A 21,344-nucleotide genomic window follows, 5' to 3' on the forward strand; every position below is an offset into this window, starting at 1 on the left:
TGACACCAATTGTATTTAACTCAGTAAAAAAAAGCATGTCTTTTCATTCGCACCTCCCAAACCACTCCAAAAGCCTCTTGGACATGAGCACCGAACCTGCCGATGACAAACAACGAACAACTTCCTCCCCAAATTACTTTTTCCCCTCGAACCAGTGCTAACCTACAATAAATGTCCTCCTCCATCACCATCTCCAGATGAGAGTCAAATCCAACACTCTCCTGGTTCTTTTCCGGTGATTATCTGGATCTTAGATTTACTTGATAAAGGTCATGACTTGACCCATCTGGAATTGAAGGATATTAAAATCGATGCTCCTAGTTATCTCTTCAAAAATGGATCGTATTGAAGGATTCATCATGGCAGCTGAAACACTAAAAAACATCAAACCAGAACCAATTGTAAATCAATCAACCGTGACTAAGTTCACTCAGGAAAATAAAACCACTCCGTGCTGTTTTGAACAAACTTCCACATCTTTATCAACTTCAGTGGAAGCACTGACAAATCTTACTACATCCAACTGTAAGAACAATCCTAGCGAGCTATCAATAGCCATAGAAAAAATGAATACTATTATAGCACTATACACCCCAATATCCATCCTGTCAAAAGACGGCTCTGACAGTCCAACTCCTTTGCTTAAAGCACTTGAACAAATGAAACCCGATCCTCAACAATATTCTCCAACAGAGAGGAAGGACTACTGGTTTCATGTCTCGGAGAGCCAAAAAACTTCATCAGAGGGCTGTCAAAAGACATGCCAAAAGAAGGAACGATGCTTTAACCAAAAGCTCCAATTACGAATGTGCCGTGCTTAATCAACCTTTACCTACCACTACTGAGACATCAATTGATGAAGACCATATAGATCTCCAACAACTTTCCAAAGAGAGCCAGGAAGCCTTAATCTTATCTACAAAACCCAGTTGCGAATCCACCAATGAAGTAATAAATACCTCAAAAATATCCACTTTGTCCATCGAAATTAACTCTCCTAAAGTAATCCATTCAGATAATCTGAATCACAAAGAACTAGTGATAGATCTTAAGGAGAGCAATGATGTGCTAACAACATCCAAAAGGAAAAATAAAAATAATAAAAAAACTAATAATGTGACATCAAAAAATCTATCTGTGCCCTCAGAGTCTACTAATGGGCAAGCCTCACAGCAATCGACAGGAATCAAATCGAATCTGGCCAACTATTTTCCAATATGTGGCAGAACTCGCACTACTGGCCACGACGATATTTTGCCTTTGGATCCCTTAATCACTAATGACCAAAACTTACAGTGAAGCTTGTACGAACACTTCAAACTCTACTGGAATTATTAACCCTTCTAACACCATTGACCCTATGGTTAATTGTGCCATTGGTAGAGGTTAATGGCCGACAAAAAGATACACCTCCATTACCTCTACCAATGGCTCAAATCCTATCTTTACATCTGAGTAATTCAAATTCGACCAGCACTAAGGTTTTAACATCTACTCCTCCCGTGGCTCCTACGGGTCCCAAAGGCTCTACCATCACGGCTGATAAAATAGATTTATCTAGCCTAGTGCGACCCGAAAAAGTAGGAAATGGATTAGGAAAAGTAACTTTGCTCACATTATCTGCAATGGGTCCACTTTCTTGCACACAAATAAATGGGACATGCACACCACATTGCCATCTCCTAGGCAGAATTGCACACTGGTGCATGGCCCTCCATTGCATAGATGTATCTCTGAATCCCAAACCTCCACAACGTTAACCCATCACGACATTTTGGACATTCTGAGGAAGGAACTTTATGAGCGATCCCTGAAAGTCAATCCTGAGAGCGAACCACCAAGAGTAAACCCGACTAGTTTAACTGTCCATGCTCCTCCCTCTGAAAATACTTATGATCCTCATAAAATCGTTTGATCGCTCTCCTGACAAAACCGCATACACCATAAAGGAAAAACATCATCTCATAGGCTTTGAAGGAAAATGTGACATACTTGGGACAAATCGTATTAACCGAGCCTTCCTTCTGTCACTTTTCAGCCGAATCCCTCAATTACGGATGTTTGAATCAGATGATATTCAGAGAGTATCTTTATCTATACAAAATAATTTCCGTGCTGTGTGTTATCCATCTTCTGAAACTGTTAAGAAATACTTATGGTTTAACAGAGAAGGAATAAAAGAAGGGGGCCTTGTTCTAAGTTCAATAGAAAATGAACAAGAAGCAATGAAATTCATTCAATATAAATGTCCTCAGGCTCCCAATCTATTTCACCATCTAATTCTAATGTGAATGGAAACGGAGCTATTAATGAATTTCTGACCAAAGCGGGCATTTCTAACGACCTTCCGTGGCTTGCCCCTATGCTTAACTCTTCTCAAATCTAAAGATCTACCCTCCACATCATAGCTGCCTGTAAAAACTGCCTTAACTTTCCAATCTTGGAATTCATGTGGCTATCTCAACCTCATGAAATGGCACTCAATGACTGATTGCCTCAATCGCCCATCAATATTAATGATTCAGGAAACTATGAAAACTACCGCCTTCTTATTACCCGACTATACAACGTATTGTATTCCAGCTATACGTTCCTCCGTTGGTCGCCCCTCTGGAGGTATTGTGATAGCAGTGGATAATGCTCTAACGGTCACCTCTAAAATTGTTTGGACGGCCACTAATTTGCTTGCGATACTAGTATAGACAAACATCCACAGCTATCCCCATCTAATTGTTATCACAATTTATTGGAACCCGGCACACACCCCGATAAATGAGATGATTGACATCGTTGAGAATTGCCTAGAATTTGTGACCCATGAATATGGAAACATCGAAATAATATTAGGTGGGGACTTCAACTGTGATTGTAGGACTAATAATGAACTTAGAGGCTCCTCAAACAATGCACTATCGAAACACAGGGCTGCAATATGGAGGACTTTCCTAAAAGATTGGGACTTAGACATTATTATACCGGACCAAAAATCCAACTGGTCTACATGGTCAAGAGATGTAAAAACCTCAACTTTTGACTTTATATTTGTCACCTACAATTTACTCTCAATATCTTTACCGCTAGTAATTACTCACTTGCCGTATGGAGACCACGCACAAATACTAGGTACTCTGAACCTTAAGCTTTCTGTTTCAGTAGTTGACCCTTCGACAACGTTGTGTGAAATAGATCGCCCACTGGTCTCGCTTAGATGGACTCAAGCTCTATGCAAGCAATTTACCCAATATGTAATATCAGCCATTGACAATTCCCGCATCACTGAAGGAACCTCTATGAATGCCACGGAACAACTTTATGCCGAAATAATCCATGCTGCACTATTACATTTTAGTAAAAAAAAAAAGTATTGCCATTAAAAATCGACATCCATTTAATCTTTTATGCAAAATACAGAAAAAGGAAAAAATAAGGCCCTACGAGCTCTGAAAAAAAACAATGAATTATCTTGTGAAATGTTACAAACGCAGAGAAACCGTATTATGGCTGCATATAAGCAAAATTTAAAACACATAAGGTTATCAAGACATAACGAACTTAACTGCAATCTTATTCGAGCTATAACGGCCCATGACACACAAACTATCTGGCGAACAATCAAAAACACTAACGCTCAAGTGTCGCCTTCGCCGTCTAATGCCATACCTGAATCCACTTGGCATACTTATATCACAAGCAAATTTCAGACTCCAGATCAATTTCTGAACATCCGCACACCTTTGTTACCTTATCAGGATCTCCCGCGATTAAACTGGTCCATTGCTGATATCAAGTGGGCTATAATCAAACTTACTTATTCTAAATTAGATGGCCCAGATGGCTTTCCTCCTTGCCTGTACAAAGCAGATCCGGATTTATGGGCAACGATCATAAACATCGAATTCCAGACCATCCTCAAATCGGGGATCGTCCCGGCTTCTTGGCTTTCGGCCAGCATCATACCGATATTTAAAAAGGGGGATGCTGCCTTACCACAGAACTACCGGCCTATTGCCTTAATTGATACTGTGGCAAAACTATTCGCAATCCTCCTTTATGACCTTGAAAAATATATCGAAAAACACAAACTATACTCTAAATATCAAACGGGATTTAGGAAAGGATTGAGCACTTCGCTCAATGCCATGTTAATGGCCTTTGCCATTGCAGGAGCAAAAAAACCATCGGCAAACCCAGTATATATCGCCCTCATTGACATGTCATCGGCTTTCGATACCGTGATACGGAACCTTCTATGGGCTAAGTAAACTAACATGGGAATTCCATCAGTGCTAATATATTGGTTCATAGCCCTCCACACTAATACATCTTATAAAATCAAACTTACCTCGGAAGGTCGAACAACCAAACCCATTAGCACTGAAATAGGCCTAAAGCAAGGTTGCAACCTAGCCGCCACTTTTTTCAACCTGTATCTTGCAGATCTTGATAAAGGCTGGGATGCGAAAAACTTGTTTTCTGTAAAAATTGGCCTTATTCAACTAAACTGGCTTGCTTTTGCGGACGATATTATAATATTTGATCCCACTCCGGCAGGCCTCCAATTCAAATTACAATTATTTGAAGATTTCGCAACAGCACACAACTTATCGCCTAATCCTGCCAAAACAGTAGTAATGAAATTTGGCGTTCACAAGAGAACTGGAAAGTTCCAATGGCATATAATGCAAATTCCCATCCCCTCTATAGTAGAAACGATCTACTTAGGGTATCACCTATCCGAAAAGAATTCCATCAAAATGTGGACTGATCTACTAAACAACAAGATTAGACCACTCACATCGCAGTTAAGAATAATATATGCCAAATATTGCAAATTTTCACTAACCGCTCTCATCGAGTTTTTTACGCTAAAAATTGAAACTGTCATTCTCTACTCGCTTGATGTATGTCTGGGCGAAATGGGTGCAATCTTGGATCAATTGCACGGGACATCCTTGAAACGTGCTATGTCCCTTCCAATGTCACTACCTAATGCAGTCCTAAGACACGAGCTAGGCCTAGTAGCGTTATCTACTCGTTGGAAATGGCGGCTGCTCACTAATTATGCAAAAATCATTTATCCTAAGGTGAATTCCCTATACGATGAAATAAAGCAAACAATTAATTCAAAGCCAACGGCCACAATGGCCCAATATTTGACTAGAATATATGACATTTTAAACAAAGTCAATATCACAGTTGATGACATCCATACTAACCCGCTTATGACAAAAAAAAGCTGTTTGCATGGGATTGGTGCAGGACTATTGATCAAATAGGGTCTTACAAACTTTACACGGAATACTACCGGTTTACAAAAAAGCGCATACCTAGATATGACTATTATGTTGTTCCCTTGTAACATACCCGTAAAGTATTCCGACGGTTCAAATTCAATTTGCTGCACACCAAAGAAAGAATTTCGAACTGGGTTGAATATAATATGTATGCTGGAAAAAAGAATTGTAGATTCCCCATGTGCACTGAAACTACTGAAACCTTAAAGCATCTGACTTTATATTGTCCCTATTTTAAACATCAAAGAACTGTTTTACTGATGGAGTTTGTAAATATTAACTATAATGATTGTTTAGTATTTCTTTGGGCTAGAATGTTGCAGGGCAACTATAAACCCTTAATATAGGCTTTAACAAGATTCTGTAAAGTAATAGAAAAGGAATTAGATAACTATGCCAATGCTCATGCCTGATTAACTATATATGCAATGTTTTAATCATGTAATTTTCTACTTTTTATTGAAAGATGATTTTAAAAAATGTCTGCATGAATTATATTGTAAGGAATATTTATCATCTATTTTGTAAAGATTTTGTTACTCTAATGGAATCAAACACAAATAAAAATTATTTAAAAAAAAAATTAAAAAAAAATGGAGGACCACTTTAAACAACCAAAAGAGGACCATAAACTGTGGAGGAATAAAAGAATTCCAGTTGACATTCACCCTAAAGAGCCAGAAAGGGCTATTTGCCTAACTGAATCAATACTAACACCTAAAGAGTCCTCAGTAATCCAAGCCACGTTGGCTGCATATAGACAAATCTACCAGAACGGTATAAAGCATATTGACTTACGTTAGATGGATCCGTAGTTATAAACTCCCATATAGAAATGTAATTCCCTCTCCCTGAAATATACGTTGCATCTCGTTTGAGATGCTCCAAACGAAATAGGAACACTTGACTTCTCTACAGAGCTTCCTCAACTACAAACCAAGCTAGTGCCCATCTTTGAGCGAATATCAAGCCCACTAGATGTTTCTTTGCAGCGAGGTCCCAGACTCATACAAGGAAATCGTAGAAGTCTTATTCTGTAGTCACACATCCTTAACCAAAAGTCTCATGTTTTACTCAAAATAATGATTCATTGATAGAGTTAAGTGTAGACCCAATAAGAACATCCTTCTGGACCTACCCCAAACACAGAGAAAGAACACAGGAGGCCTACAAGAACCTCATTATATGCAAGACAAAAGCTGATAATTATCACAATTTTGACATTTTTCATTTCCAACTTTGAATCTTACAACTCAACTTTTTTGGAAAACTGTCTCTAGGGGCCCAGATGGAAAGCATGCTCCACTGCACTCTTGTAAAGCTGAAATCAAATGTCTCATCTTTAGCTATCGTTATATAATGAAGAGACACTACAATTCTTTGGTAGCTGGATCGAAACATTCCCAAAGCAATTGTTCAAACTATTGAGATTCTTCTTCATTGAAGGAGGTTGCTGCAGCAATAATGTCCCATTGTTTTAGGAAACCTCTAGACCCTGATGTGGGCCCCTTCACTCTCTGAAAAAAGTGACTATTTGGCCCTCTACTTAACTGAGCTCTTTAATTGTGTTCTTAAATTGGGCAGAGCTCCTGCATCTTTATTAAATGTTAAAATAATGTCCACCTACAAAAAGGGACCCCATGTAAATATCGGCCGATGTCACTCGGACTCGCAGGGAAGACAGTTGGTAAGGTCATCCTAGCACATCTGGACTAGTGGATGACCTCCCATTACTGATCAATTTTCAGAACGCTTGATGCTGGCCTGAGAATTAGGTTGTGGACACTCTTGCTGAGATGAATATCCCACTCTGCTTACTTAGTCATTATTTCTTTGCACACAAACTGCTTATATCAGTTGGAGACTCGGGGTGAAAAGACTCCAAGGTTTTGACTAGAAAAAATGGTCTACTTGACATGTGGCCTCACCCTTGGCCTCTAGCAATTTTATCAATTGTTATCAATTATCGGGCTCATTCAAATATCTTGCCTATTTGAGGATCCTTAACTGCTCATCTGATGACATTTAACTGTCCGAAAAGGATCCCACGGTACTATCCAAAACTCCTTCTGGCTTGAAGAGCCAGCTTTTCATTTCAATTTTCTCAGCAAAAGGGCTAGAAATCAACCAAGACAAAACCAAAGTGATGCTGCATCCAGAAGCATGGATCCACGAAGAGGACAAGGAACAAGTTACTTACCTGTAACTGTTGTTCTCCAGCATGGGTCTGGCATGGATTCACATGCCCATGAATATTCCCCGTCAGGCTGGGAATCCTCGGTAAAGAAAACATGTGTTTCAGTTTGGTTTCTGAACTGTCTTTCAACTAATAACTAATTACTAGTTACTAGTCTCTGGGTCATACTGCCCCCAGCCAATGACTCCCCTCTACCTAAGCCCCTGATCTGGCAACCATCTTCAGATTTGGTAGCACGTAAAGTGGCAGTAGGACCAAGAGAAAAGCCACAGAGGGGTTGGAGGGAGGCTTTGCATGTGAATCCATGCCAGACCCATGCTGGAGAACAGTTACAGGTAAGTAACTTGTTCCTTCTCCAGCATGGGGTCTGCCATGGATTCACATGCTCATGAATACAAGAATACATAGCAGTACACATGCACAACCGCGGGAGGTGGCAAGGCTCAACATTAAGCATTTCAACAACTCACATTAAGCATCTCTTACCTCCTCACCAGGCTCACCTTCAAGCCAACAGGTTGCGCAGCACTGCTTGGCCGACTCTGGACTCCTCCCTGGAATCCCGGTCGACGCAGTAGAATTCCATGCATGTGTACATCGACCTCCACGTAGCTGCCCTGCAGATGTCCAGCAGGGGCACACCAGACAGGAATGCCATAGTAGCATCAGTCGCTCTGGTCGAATGGGCTCTCGGACGGCCGGTTTGCCAACCGGTGACAGTGCATGATGCAGCCAGAGAGCCATCTGGAAATGGAAGCCTTGGAGAGGGATTCCCTTGGTTCACAATGCCAAAGTTCACAAACCTCTGATGTCTTCCGCAAACTCTTTGTGCGGTCCACATAGAACTTCAGCGCTCTAGCCACATCCAGCGAGTGCAAAGTCCTCTCAGCCTGCGACCAAGGCAACGGGAATAAAACCGGCAACACCAAGGGCTCGTTGAGGTGGAAGTCCGACAGCACCTTGGGCATGAAGGAGGGGTGCGTCCTCAGCACTACCCTCGTCTGGTGGAATCTCAGGTACAGCGGTTTACAGGAGAGGGCCTGGATATCTCCCAATCGTCGTGCAGAGGTGATGGCCACAAGAAACGCCATCTTCCACGATAGGAATGTCAGAGGTGCCGAATGCAAAGGCTCGAATGGCGGACCCATGAGCCTGGTCAGCACCACGTTGAGCTCCCATGCCGGGGCTGGAGCCTTCACCCGCAGGAACGAGTGGAAATTGTCCTTTCATGAACTCCTTCACTAGGCGGCGAGACCACAGCGATGACCGCCCCAGAGTTCTGGTGTAGCGGGAGATAGCTGTCAGATGAATTTTGATGGAGGCATGTGCCAGCCCCGCCTTGGCTAGCGACAGCAAGTACGGCAGCACTTGAGGGGCCGTAATCCGTAGAGCGTTGATCTTCTGTGCACGGCACCAGACAGAGAACCTCTTCCATTTATGTTCATAGCACTTAAGAGTCGAGGACGCCCTGGCCTTGGCAAGTACCTCCTTGCAGTCCGCCGGCATATCGTTGCCACCAAACTCTAGCGCTGCAGGAGCCAGGCCTTCAGGTTCAGCGATCCTGGATCGTGATGCAGGATCGCGCCTCCTTCCCTGGTGAGGAGATCCGCGTCCATCGGTAGCTTGACCAGAGGGGACGCTGACATGTCCAAAAGGTCCGGGAAACATATCTGCCTTGGCCACGCTGGTGCGACAAGGATCATCCTGAACCGGGACCGTCTGAGTTGACTGAGGAGTCGCAGTAGCAGAAGCAACGGTGGGAATGCATAGAGGGACAGGCCGTCCCAGGGGAAGGAGAATGCATCCCCCATGCTCCCCGGCTGGGGAAACCTGCTGGCGAACCTCCGGCACTTGGTGTTCGTCGCCGTCTCAAACAGATCGATCTGGGGACTGCCCCATCGTCAGAATAGAAGATCTACTTGATCCTGCTGAAGCTCCCACTCGTCGCAAGAGCGCAGCTCCCTGCTGAGTGAGTCGGCGATGGTGTTCTTTATTCGTGCCAGATGGAAGGGTACCAGGAACATCCCTTGGGCAACGGCCCAGTTCCACAGAACCTGCCCTTCCTCGGATAGGGCTGGGGATCTGGTGCCCCCCCGCTTCCTGATGTAGAACATTGTGGTAGTGTTGTCGGTGAAGACCCTTACCACCTTGCCCTTGAGGGATGGAAGGAATGACCTGAGGGCCCAGGACACGGCTCGGAGCTCCAGGACGATGTGTAGTGACCTCGCCTCCAGGAGCCAAAGGCCTCTTGCGTGGAGATCTCTGGTGTGCGCACCCCATCCCTCCAGGGAGGCGTCTCATCAGTTTCCTGATGCACTGGGGTCTGGAAGTCCATGCCCGTTGCGAGATGAGCGCAGTTGCCCCACCACCGTATCGCTTGACGGAAAGTCTTGTTGAGTGAGATCTTGTCTTCGAAGCGTCCCACCACTTGTATCCAAAGGGCGTCGAGGAACTCCTGCAGTGGCCGCATCCGCAACCTGCAGAGACGCACAAAGTAGATGCATGACAACAACATGCCGAGAAGGGACTTGATGGACCTCACCCTGACGACTTTCATGGTCAACAGTTGTTGTATCTTGTCCAGGATGGCTTTTATCCTCTCCTCCAACGGTGAAGCTAGCCGCGCCACCATGTTGAGCTTGGCCCATAGGAATAGAGCGCCGTGCGATGGCACCAAGCAGGACTTCGCAAAGTTGATCAAGAACCCCAGTTCCATGAGCAGGCGGACGGTCCTCGCTGTGTGGTCGACGGCGAGTTCCCTTGACTTTGCTCAGATGAGCCAATCGTCCAGATAGGGGTAGACTTGGATCCCCTGCAGCCGCAGCCGCACCGCCACTGGTGCCAGGAACTTGGTGAAGGCCTTGGTGCTGACTTCAAACCGAAGGGCAGTGCCTTTAACTGATAGTACCACCCCTGGACCACGAAGCATAGACACTTTCAATGTCCTTGGTGTATGGGGATGTGGAAGTATGTATCCTCCAGGTCCAGCAACGACAGGAAGTTCCCTTCTTCCAGCTGTCCCAGCACGTGCTGAAGGGTGACCAGGCAGAATTTTGGGGATTTTATGTACCTGTTGAGACGGCAGGGGTCCAGGATAGGCTGCCAGCCACCGGTCTCCTTTTGGACGAGGAAGTACCGAGAAGATTTAGAAATAATTCAAATAAAGCCATGAGGGAGCCTTATCATACACAGAAGAGGGATACTGTGCAGGGAAAGTCGATTCTCAACAAGATTTTATCTCCAGGAGAGAGGACAGATGTTAGGTTTAGGGACACATCATATTGCTCTCCAGAGGGGAGAAGAGAATAGTAACGGGCATTTTTGCATAGTTATATAAAAGGACGTATTAAACTGAGCTGTGAAAGAGCATTGCTATACTGAACATCACATGCCACATTTTATGAATGCCAGTCCCTCACTAGAAGGTGCTATTGTGCTCATGTATAAACCTTACCTGGTATTCCTCTTTTGCCAAAAGCAAACCCATTGCAACCAAATGCATCCAAATGTTTACCCTCCCTCTCCGGATGCAAGATAAGGAAAGTGCATGATCCGTAGGAGTGTTACACTCACCTGGTATCCACAGCGACGCCACCCAGCCCTGGTTGGATGATTTGCACTCTCGAACCCTCTTCCGGTCCCTTGATAAGGCCTCTGGTTAATGATGCGTCTCAATATTGTAAAAGGTGGATTCTCTGTCCTGCCCCTTGTGGCAGGGGCGTGTAGATGTGGGGGGTGAGCTGCGACCAAGTTACTTCACTGGTGCAAGCCCCCCCCCATGGGAATCCACGCCTGCTGCGACTCCGTAGGTTTGCTACTTTACAGTCTTTATATGCAGTTCTTATGTTCCTCTTTGTTCGAATAATAATGTCTTGCTTCTTTCCTTTAGGTATGGAAAGGTATTTTGGTGTTGTCATGCAGTTTGAAGATAAGCATGGGCCGCTAGGCGAAAGCGTGGTGTGCGCAATGCTGTCCGGTTAGTAATGTGCGATGCGCGGCGCTGTTTCACCTTTTATATTGCTAACCTGGGTCTTTTCTCTCCTCGCAGGTTCCGATGTTCCTCGTCGAGCGCCGTAAGGTTCCAGCAATGATACTGACCAGGAGAGGACTACCCAGGTAAGAATTGTGTGGCTTTCTTCATTCGGAAGGAAACGTGAGTAAACGCTTACTAATGCTGTCTTTCTTTCTCCTCTTTCCAGGTTATGGTATTCCAGGATGCATGCGGTGCCGGATGATGGAGTTCGTACCTTCAGGTGAGTGGAACTGAAGTCGGAGATGGATTGAAGACAGGATACTGTTCCAGGTAAGCTTCGTAGTGTTCTTTCTCTCTCTGCAGGTCCTTGGTTTCAGGTAAGCTGGCATCAAAGAACTGGACACGGTGAGCGTTACGCTGCCCACAGCAGAATAACGCAAAGCATGCTCTGCTGTTTGGGTGCGGTTTAAATAGTCTTTGGTAAAGTAGTCCAGGTGAAATAGTCCCAAGCCTGCCACACCCAAAGTAGCTCAGGTAAAGTAGTCCCAGGCCTGCCACACCCAAAAGACTAGACCGCATAGGTCAGTTTCTTGCAACTGAGCTATGTGTGTGCCTCCATGTTGGCTGAACCCCCCTCAAGTTAAATAGTCCCAAGTAAATAGTCCCATTCTAATGTTGGTCTTCATGATGGTTATGAGCCTGGTTCCAAGAGAATCTTGGATGAGGTTTTAAGGCCTTTGATCTGGCCCTAACTGGAAGGCTGACTTGCCAGTGAGGGCCAGGGGCAAGGGTCATGACAGCAGCCAGCCAATGATTTTTTCCGAGGTCTTGGACCAAAGTCGGAGTCATAGCATGTGTTTTTCTCCCTGGCATGACGAGTGTAGCAACTGTGGATTAAGTGTCGCATTTGGGGGGCATTTAAGAAGAATGTTGATTAGCTCAAACTGGACAATATGCTTCATCAGTTCTGACAATGCCAATGTATGACCTTGCAATAGTCATTTGGAAATATGCCTTTGGTTTGCTGTAATCGGAGGCTTGCATAAACCAAAGCATTGGGGGTGGTCCATACCTCTGCAGCATCAATGTCGAAGGTCTGGTCCGTATAGACCTCACCCTGGACAGAGAACCCTTTAGAAAAGTCCTCCACGGACGGCTTCAGTCGGTGAGGGTAGGATCACATTAGTCATTCAATGTCTAACATTTTAGAAAAATATTGGGCTTTGGAAACCAGTGCAACATCCAGCAAGTTGTCTGTGTCTGAAGGCAGAGCCACACAGCATTGGGTGGGAATAGTCTACACAGCTGAAACCAGGATGCAGCTAGCAGGCATGATGTTACAGTCTTTGTAGGTGCCTCTGGCAGATTTTCCAATCAAAGCAGGTCTTGGCTCAGCTGCTGGACTGAACCATAAAATATCCATCTGAAAGCTCACACAACATTTTTATGTTCAGTTATTACCCAACCAAAAGTGATAGCAATTTGACAACCTTGGAAGAATAAAAGACTGATTTGGCCTTGCCTGGATTTGTGTGCGTTTTTGTGACATTTCTAACAGAAACCACTTCATGTTTAAGATAATGGGATATAGTGTGTCTATATGAACCCTTAGACAGAATCATTGTCTGCCTATGTTTTCATGTTTTGATGGCATAATGTATTTTTGCAGATTTTTTACTTAAAGTCAGGGTATGAACCCTGCCCAAAATCTATATCCTATGTGTTTTCTGTGAACTTTGTAACAGCAGACTTTTCTCTAGCTAATACTTATGGGCAGAATTCAATTTCTTTGTGAATCATTTTTTGTGAATTTTAACTGTTACCTAACATGTCAATCGTGTCTAATTTGATGCAGGTTTCTTTTTGATGCTTCATACGATGGTTTTTCATTCTTTAACACTGCAAAAAAAATTCTATTTGACTTTCTCTTAAAGGTCACATACAATTGACACCAAACTATTGCATTTTATAAATTGTATTGTTGAATCGTGAAAACAAAATGTGTTTGTACACACTGCTTATTTGAGTTAAATTGACAAAGAAAAGGAACAATATAACTCATTGAGCTTACCTTCAGCCTCTCTGCATGTTTCTTTCTGGGCATCTCTGAACTTCATGATTCATTCTACTAGTAGTGTTGGGGATTACCGACTAGGCTTTGATTAAAACAGCCACCATGGTGATTACCCCTTGGTATCAGCAGCCCTTTTTCTGTTGATTGCTTTTATAGTTGCCCTAGTCTGCTACCTGTCACTCTGGGCAACCAAATACCTTTTGTGTTTTTCTTGCCTGGATTTGAACCTGTCCATCACAAATACATTTCAGCAGTGAGCAATGACCCAAGTTTGGAGCGAAGGATACCAAATTACTTGTTAAGTGAAAACCATTAATAGCATCAAAGAGCATTGGTGGGGAAGATACCTGACCTGTGAAAAGACGCATCCATTATAAAACAAGCTCTCAACTACCAGCCACACGTGTCCTACTACAACACGGATGGGAGGGGTAAGCAGCAGTGCTCCAGGTGAGATTTTAAAGTGGGGGCCTTTTACTCTATTTTTTCAAGTGGTGAGTTAAAGGAATTTTTTTAGGGAATAAACAGTCCCATTTCCATTTGAGGAAGTAAAAGTGGCTTAACACCCCTCAACTGTGGGGCTGGATAGCAGTGAGGTTAACTTTTGAGGAATGGAGAGGTGAGGCAGAAACACCATCTGGGTAAGGAAATTGGCAAAAATAAAGTACAATATCCTCCATCGTCTAAGGTAGAGGGGAGATCTTTGACGGGCGGTGTTAGGAAAGATTTCAATGTATGTGCAATGTTCCCTCCAGTTGTGAACCCCTCAACCTTTTGCCTTTGTCTGACCATACTAGCCTGACTTTTACCAGTGGAGCCCAGCTTTCTGCTGTACTCCGCTGGGCTTTAGCTCATCTCGTTAAGGGGAAACTGACATGCCCTTAAAACCGTCAGTACTGGGAGACTTTGTTTCCCTTAATCTTTCACTTTGTTGCCATTTTTTGTTAACTTTTTATCAGTGCACAATGTACCTTCCAGCACAGTGTGCGGGGGTTTCTCATTCTTAAGGCCTAAACACCCTTAAAGGATTTTTTGGTGAATGTTTAAGTGTGCTGGGATGACAGGGTCTACTGTGGTCCATGATTGATCCACGTCTGGGATGGTTGAATGCGAGCAGATCTCCCATTGGTTGCCCTTCGTTTTGGCGCAAAGCAAACTTTGGATAAGAGAAGGCACTCTAAACCTATTCCACATCGATTAGTTCTCATTGAACTTAGTAAAGGAGCCAAGTAACCTGAACCAAAGAAAAATCTGTGGTAGCGCTGGAGACCCGCTGGAAGGTTTGAGACCCTGACCCTGCTGTCTCGTTGGAGTCCCTGTTTCGCATCGATCACAGAAGGCTGCTTCGACCCTTTGGAGTAGTGGCACCAACTACAATCAGTATCTCCTGATTCACCTGCAAACTAGCCCCTTCGGAAGTGTTCCTGGACTGCCCAGTGAACTGACCAGCTCATGCGTGACCTTTGTTCTGGAATCGCAGACTTGATACTTTGGGAACTGTAAGCCCTTGGTTGAAGGCACTCTCACGCCATATTTCGTGCACCTAGCATTCCTAGGTCAGGAACTAGGAGAGTCCGAACCAGAGCCTATGGGGTACCTGTGTCGCCCTGTTGTGGTGACTAGCTTTGTGGGTGCCTTGCTGCTGTGCCCTCCTGTGCCCCAAGACAAACTGCAGTAGTACTGACCCAATCCCTTCCCCAGAAGTGGAGAAAAGGCCACGGTCCCACCATGGATTGAAGTCCCAGAACGCAGCCACTGAAAGCCGGAGGGACTCACAACTGCTGGACTTGAACCTGCGAGCCAACTGGACTAGACTGGCAAAGTTTGGTACGGACTGCATCGAGGGTCAGTGAGTACTTGCATCACTTACCGGTGGCCCCCAGGCACATCTGTAGTCTTATGCATGTGTCCCCCAAGGGCTACTCACTTTAGTTCGGGTAGCCTGAGCTACCACCCTCTTTCCGATTCCAGGAAGTCGCTCTGCTGTCTTGTGGAGACCCTCCTTGAATAGTGGAACTCTATTCTTCATTGCCTCACGCTCCTTCCTGAGACACTACAGTCCATTGAAGAAGACCGTCCTGTACTTTAACACACGACCGAACGCTGCCACACTAAACGTACTTTTTTAGCACAAGGCTCCACACTTTGTAGGGATTGCACTGCCTAATAGTTAGGGTTGTGCTCCCTGAAGAATTGCTTAAAGTACATTTGCACTATCCGACCCTCTTCTGTTACAGGTGGTGGCACCATACTTGCTTAATATTGCTTTAGGACAACAGATAATGTATATACGTTCACTAGTGTAAGGTTGTGTTAGAATTGTTAATATCACTGGGATTTCATCTTGCGTTTTATTTAAAAAGCCTTTAATAAATGCATATGTATTTTTGATATATACACCTGACAGAGTAATTTGTGGTCGTGTTTACTGCGTGTGCTCATTGTGGGCCTTCGATCACTCTCACCCCTCCTGAGACCTAGTCTTGACTGCCGCCAATACTACCTTGGTCTGACTTGTTCAGAAGGTTACGCTGTTCCAAGAAACTAGGCTGACCTTCTGCCCATCAGGTCAGGGTTCAGAAATCCATCTTAACAGGTGGCATGACTATTTGGAAGTGAAGATGAGGGCTACTGTCATGCTTTGCCAATTCTCAACTAAATGTACATGTTTAGGCTGATCATGGGTCCGTTGTTTTAGATCTTGTTTAATGAAATAACTAGAAGACATGTCTAGCTTGCACATTTTGTTTACCGTGACCGCATACCATTCGCGTTTGGGTCACCTTGAATGCATGAATGTACACCTTGCAGGGAAGCCATTCTGGTCTACCTATAATGCAATGACCGATTGCCTTACAATAAATGCAGCACTAGAAGTTCAAAACGCTAAGATGTTGGGTATTTCTATCACTTGAATAAGGATACTGTCATGTGCTTATCCAATAACTTATGCTGTGCATTAAATACTTCAGTCTGAAGATCTATGTAGCGTCTTATATTGCACAAGGAATAATTAATAACGGGCAGTGCAATAAAAAGCAGCAAAAATACATTGCACCTACCCCTCCTGTGGCTGCTTGTGTCCCCATTTCAGTGCTCTAAACTTCAACACAATAATGTGATGAGTTTGAGCATGAAGGTTTTACTTTTTTTTTTAGATATGCATTTTGTATATATTTTTATATTGCGATCTTAAAAAATGTGAATTGTGTGTAACTGACTGTTTTAACTTTTGATAGAATTGACGCTGTATTTTAGATGCTTGTGTATAGTTAAATGTTCTAGGTTGGGAAAAGTTCTTAATGAGCTAAACACAATATAAATAAATATATCAACACTAACAACGTCCTGCGTCTAAGCGCATCTAAACCGACTGTCAGCCCAAGATGCCACAGCATACTGTGGAAAGAACATACAGACATGAGGACCAAGTTGACTGACAAGGAGGCACAGAGTGGCGAAATAAACGGTCTTGCATAGCTGCACCTCAGATTTTTGGGCCAAAATAACGGGAATGTGTTGACGAAACATCCGTTTTGGGTGGGGAATAAAAGTGAGGTGTTCAAATGTCACTCTCAAATATAATCTATAGCCAGCCCGCTGCCTGCACGTACGGGTTCCCATCATGTGTCTGCCGCATTGCACCAAGTGGGGGTCAGAGGCCAGATTGCCTAAACGAAAAATGATTTGCCTGGGTTCCCCGAGAGATTGGGTGAGCAGCGAGGTGCGGAAGAATTTACTGCACCATTTCGCCAAATTGGGACATTTATAAACACCTTGTGACACAACAAGGACACACTTCGGGTTTATACAGTATACGCACACCTCAAAAATGTGAAGTACTTCATCTGAGGGGAGCGATGAAACAGGACATGCCGCAGCTGGCTCATACTGGCAACCCTTTTGCATCACTATACTACATGTACCTGCTGACGGTTTACTTTTCTAGTAGCCATGCGAGAGTCTGAATGTTGACTGCAGCAGGTTTAGGGTTACCAAAACATCACAGTTTAATAAAAGATTTGCAAGCGAAGGGTAAAGTGGACAAGCCACCCCCACCACACAGCATTCAAGAATCTGCGGCCGCTAAAACTATGCATGCAAGTACTTGGCACATGGTAACAGTACTTTCACTGTGGAAAAATAAAGTGTCTTGTGCGTGTATATAAAGTGTCTTGTGCGTGTATATCCAGATAGAGCGAGGAAGGCAATAACTTCAAAAGCATTAAAATAAAACAAAACATGAATGCAAAAGTGAGGGTAAAGGGGCTGGCGAAAGCTTTCGGTACAAGGCAACCCCCGCCGACAATCAAAATAGGCGAGGCATTGTCCCCATTAGAACAGAGTCGGTATATATAATTAACACAGAACTTCATTCAACACATGGAATTCATTGATTTAAAAAAGAAAACTTAAAATAACTTACAGCCTTTGACGGGTCCTCGGACGATACTATCGGTTTCCAGCTCTTCATGAGACAGAAATACCCGCAGACGTTTGAGGGAAACGCTTGCCTAAATGTGAAAGAATGAAAAGGTCATTTAAAGTACATCTTTAACATGTGTTCTTTTTAAAGTCAAGTCTCGGTGTTTGCAATTAAATGCAGGGCTTCCACTGCGCTTCCTATGACCTTTAATGGGACAGGCTTCACTTTAGCGTTGCACCACCTTCTCTTCTAAGGAAACACTGCCATACGGGGAGACGTGGTTTACACGTCATTTGCACAACTCTCTATGCAATAGGACATAAGCCAAGTTAGTGCTAATGATCCAGGGCTCCCGCCAGCTATGCAACCAATATTCTAATGGTATGCAGCGTCTTACTGAATTGCAAAATACATTTGAAATAAAAAGGCATCAGATTCTGGGTCACGCAATATCACTATGGTATTTAAGTATTCTCCAAGTTAAGTATGTGAAAAACAAGCGTCAACAATGGCAACAGTAAGTTTGACACATAGGTCTCCTACCAAGTATCAGGCAGAGAGACATGGGTGGTGGCCTGCACTGCAGAAGATGCACTGACACAATACTAGAGTGCAACACGCCTGTACCCCCTAGCCACACTTGCACCCCAGTGGCCTTACAGTGTGCAGAGTCTGCTTCATCTCACAGCCTTCTATTATCATATAATATAATAAAAGGCCAGGAGTATGTTTGTCTGATGGAGTGATGCGCAGTAGAGACTGCCCTCTTCGTCTATTGTCAGCCCTAGAGGGAGCTGTTGCCTTAGGAATAACATTAGCAAACTGAAAATGTCTCTGCTCGCGCACTTTGGCGCTTGTACGCAGACGTTCACACTGGTCATTAATATTGTGCTTAGCTCCCTTTATTTGGTGCTGAAGGGTACCTCACAAGCTAAAACAAAAGAAATGCAATCAAAAGTCGTATTCGAGAGAACACGTGTGTCAATGTGACTGCCTTATTGAGGTGAAAGGAGAGAGAGGTGAGAGGAGAAATAAGGGGAGAGACTGCGGAATTGTGATGGGGTATACATGGTGAAGGGGCCAAGAGGTATTGGGCTGGAGTGGTCATACCGTGTTCTCCCTGATCTCCAGAGGGGGAGAGGGGTGGGGAGTGTCTCAATGAGATCCTCCAGCTGAGTACCACCCCCAGGGGGACTATCTGGTAGCAACCTCACCCTCCTGGCTTAATGGGATGGGGCTCCTCCACGGGGAGTAAGGACATCTCGGGAGTCATATTAGTTTACTTTTGACTAAATGTTACAGTACAGTCAAAACTTTAGGTGTTCCTGTGACAAGATTTGCTCCTACAGACAAAAATACTATACCAAGGTGAGTTTTGTTGTTTACACCACTGGTCTCTTCACATAAATTAATAAACTTTACAGGCTTTCTGTAGGATGTGTATTTTGAAATGCGGTCATGGAAAAGCCCTGGTCAGAACGGTGCCGCAGTATGGTTAGAGGAACCCCAGTCTCTTACTCCACAGAATGATTTAACATGTGTAAGGAAATTGGTACAGCTATCCCTACCACAATGTTTGCAAACCTCTTACCTGGCTAGGTCTCGTCTTTTACCACAACTCCTAGAATGCACCTGGCCGCAAAAATAAAAACCCATATCTGATTCAGAGAAATAGAAAAATTACTAGAGTGCGAATGGGTTGTAATTTTCCCTTCCGAAGGGAAGCGGACATCCAGTACCGGAGGAATGGGAGCCTGGAAATCCTTCCCAAAACTAGTTGTAAGAAACACTCACCAAAGCTGGACAAGTTCCACATGGAAATGCAGTCTTAGCAAATGACTCCCAACAGACGAAGCGACTGAATAGGGACGGGGCTAACAGCCGTTTAGATGTTTCCCTGGGAAGTCCCAACCCAGCCAGGAACTGGCTATGGGAAACAAGCGACATGGAGGACCTGAGGTAGACTGGCCTATAAAAGCCGAACCAGTTGAGAAGCAGGAAAATGGTGTTCGAGTGAGCTCAGTAGCATAGTATGTGGACGATGAGACCAAAGAGAAGGGAGTGGAAGGCTAAAAAGAATTCCAACGATATCGTGGGTGTGATTCTGTGAAGTTAAGATATTGGGATTGAGACTGGTACCAATTGAGTAGGTTTGTGAGTAAGCAAGTGACTACAGGAAGTTAAGAGAAGAGTGAAGCAAAGTTTGTGAGACAGGGCACAAGTGTGTATGTTCAGGGATTATGCAAGAGGGACAGATAGAAGTGAGACAGAAGGGTAGTGGAAAGTAGAGATAGGTGTAGTGGTGGGAGTGTTCAGGAGCAGAAGGAAAGCTGACAGGCAGAGAAAATCAATTTAATTAACCCTGTTAACTTTCATTCGACTGGATGTTCCTCCCACGTATTCCTTATCTTTTGATATTTCCAATATCCAGCTTTACTGCTTCAGAATTATTTCTTCAGCAGGGGGTTCTGTGCATCGAGGCCCGTCGACTCAATGTCCCTCGGAGGCCTCTGTCTCAATGTCTATGTCAATGAAAGCATATGTAGCATACGCAGTGCACGTTGGCTTCAGTTCCATTTTTACGAGTGAAGGATTTAGCTTATACCCAACGGTTACTTCTCCTGAGAAAACGCAGACTGTAATTGCAAGGGAAATTCTACTGAGGGGTAGGTTGGAAGGGGCGATGAGGATTATTTGAGAGGAACATCCAGTCGAAAGAACGTTACCAGGGATAAGTAACTTGTTCTTTGAATGGGTTGCGTCCTCCCACGTATTCCTCATCTTTTGATACTCGCCCAAAGCAGTTTGTAATTTTACTGGAGGAGGTTGCAAGAATTCCATATGATAATTTAAAAGATTTCATGGGTGCGTGTGCACAGAGTGCATCACTGCTTTGCCAAATACAGTTTCTTGACCTGAGGAAGAGTCTAAACTATAATGTTTAGAGCAGGTATTTACAGACCACGTGGCAGCCGCACAGATTTCCTTTATTGGTACTCCCCTCTGTAACGCAGAGAAAGTTGCTATGCCTCTGGTCGAATGAGCCGAAGGGCATCTGGAGGATCTTTTCCTGCCAGTATGAAGCATTCTGATATTGCCAATATAATCCATCTGGATAATGTCTATTTGGTTATAGCCATACCAAATTTGTGACCGAATAGTGCACAAATAACTTGTCATCCTGTCTTAACTTTGCCATTCTAGATATATAAAAGCTCAGTGCACATTTAGGGTCAAGCCTGTGAAGCCTCCCCTCTTCCTTCCCAGGGTGAGGAGGGTAAAATGATGGTAAAGTTATCTTTTGTCTGAGATGAAACGCAGACAATTTTGTGTAGAAAAGTGGGTTTTACCTTCAGCATCATTTTATCTTTATAAAAGAC

General features: G+C 44.0%; 1 protein-coding gene across 2 annotated transcripts in view; it reads right to left on the minus strand.

The window, feature by feature from the left end:
* ABCC1 (ATP binding cassette subfamily C member 1 (ABCC1 blood group)) overlaps nucleotides 1–21,344 on the minus strand; it is a 2,255,476-nt gene that overhangs the window by 1,386,794 nt on the left and 847,338 nt on the right. For both annotated transcript variants that reach the window (XM_069647115.1, XM_069647114.1), the window contains exon 14: nucleotides 17,965–18,052. In XM_069647115.1, the coding sequence (XP_069503216.1) occupies nucleotides 17,965–18,052 (88 nt within the window). The remainder of the gene's footprint in view (nucleotides 1–17,964; nucleotides 18,053–21,344) is intronic.

The sequence above is a fragment of the Ambystoma mexicanum genome, chromosome 2q (assembly GCF_040938575.1).
Source record: "Ambystoma mexicanum isolate Mex_15411 chromosome 2q, UKY_AmexF1_1, whole genome shotgun sequence".
Lineage (NCBI taxonomy): Eukaryota > Metazoa > Chordata > Amphibia > Caudata > Ambystomatidae > Ambystoma > Ambystoma mexicanum.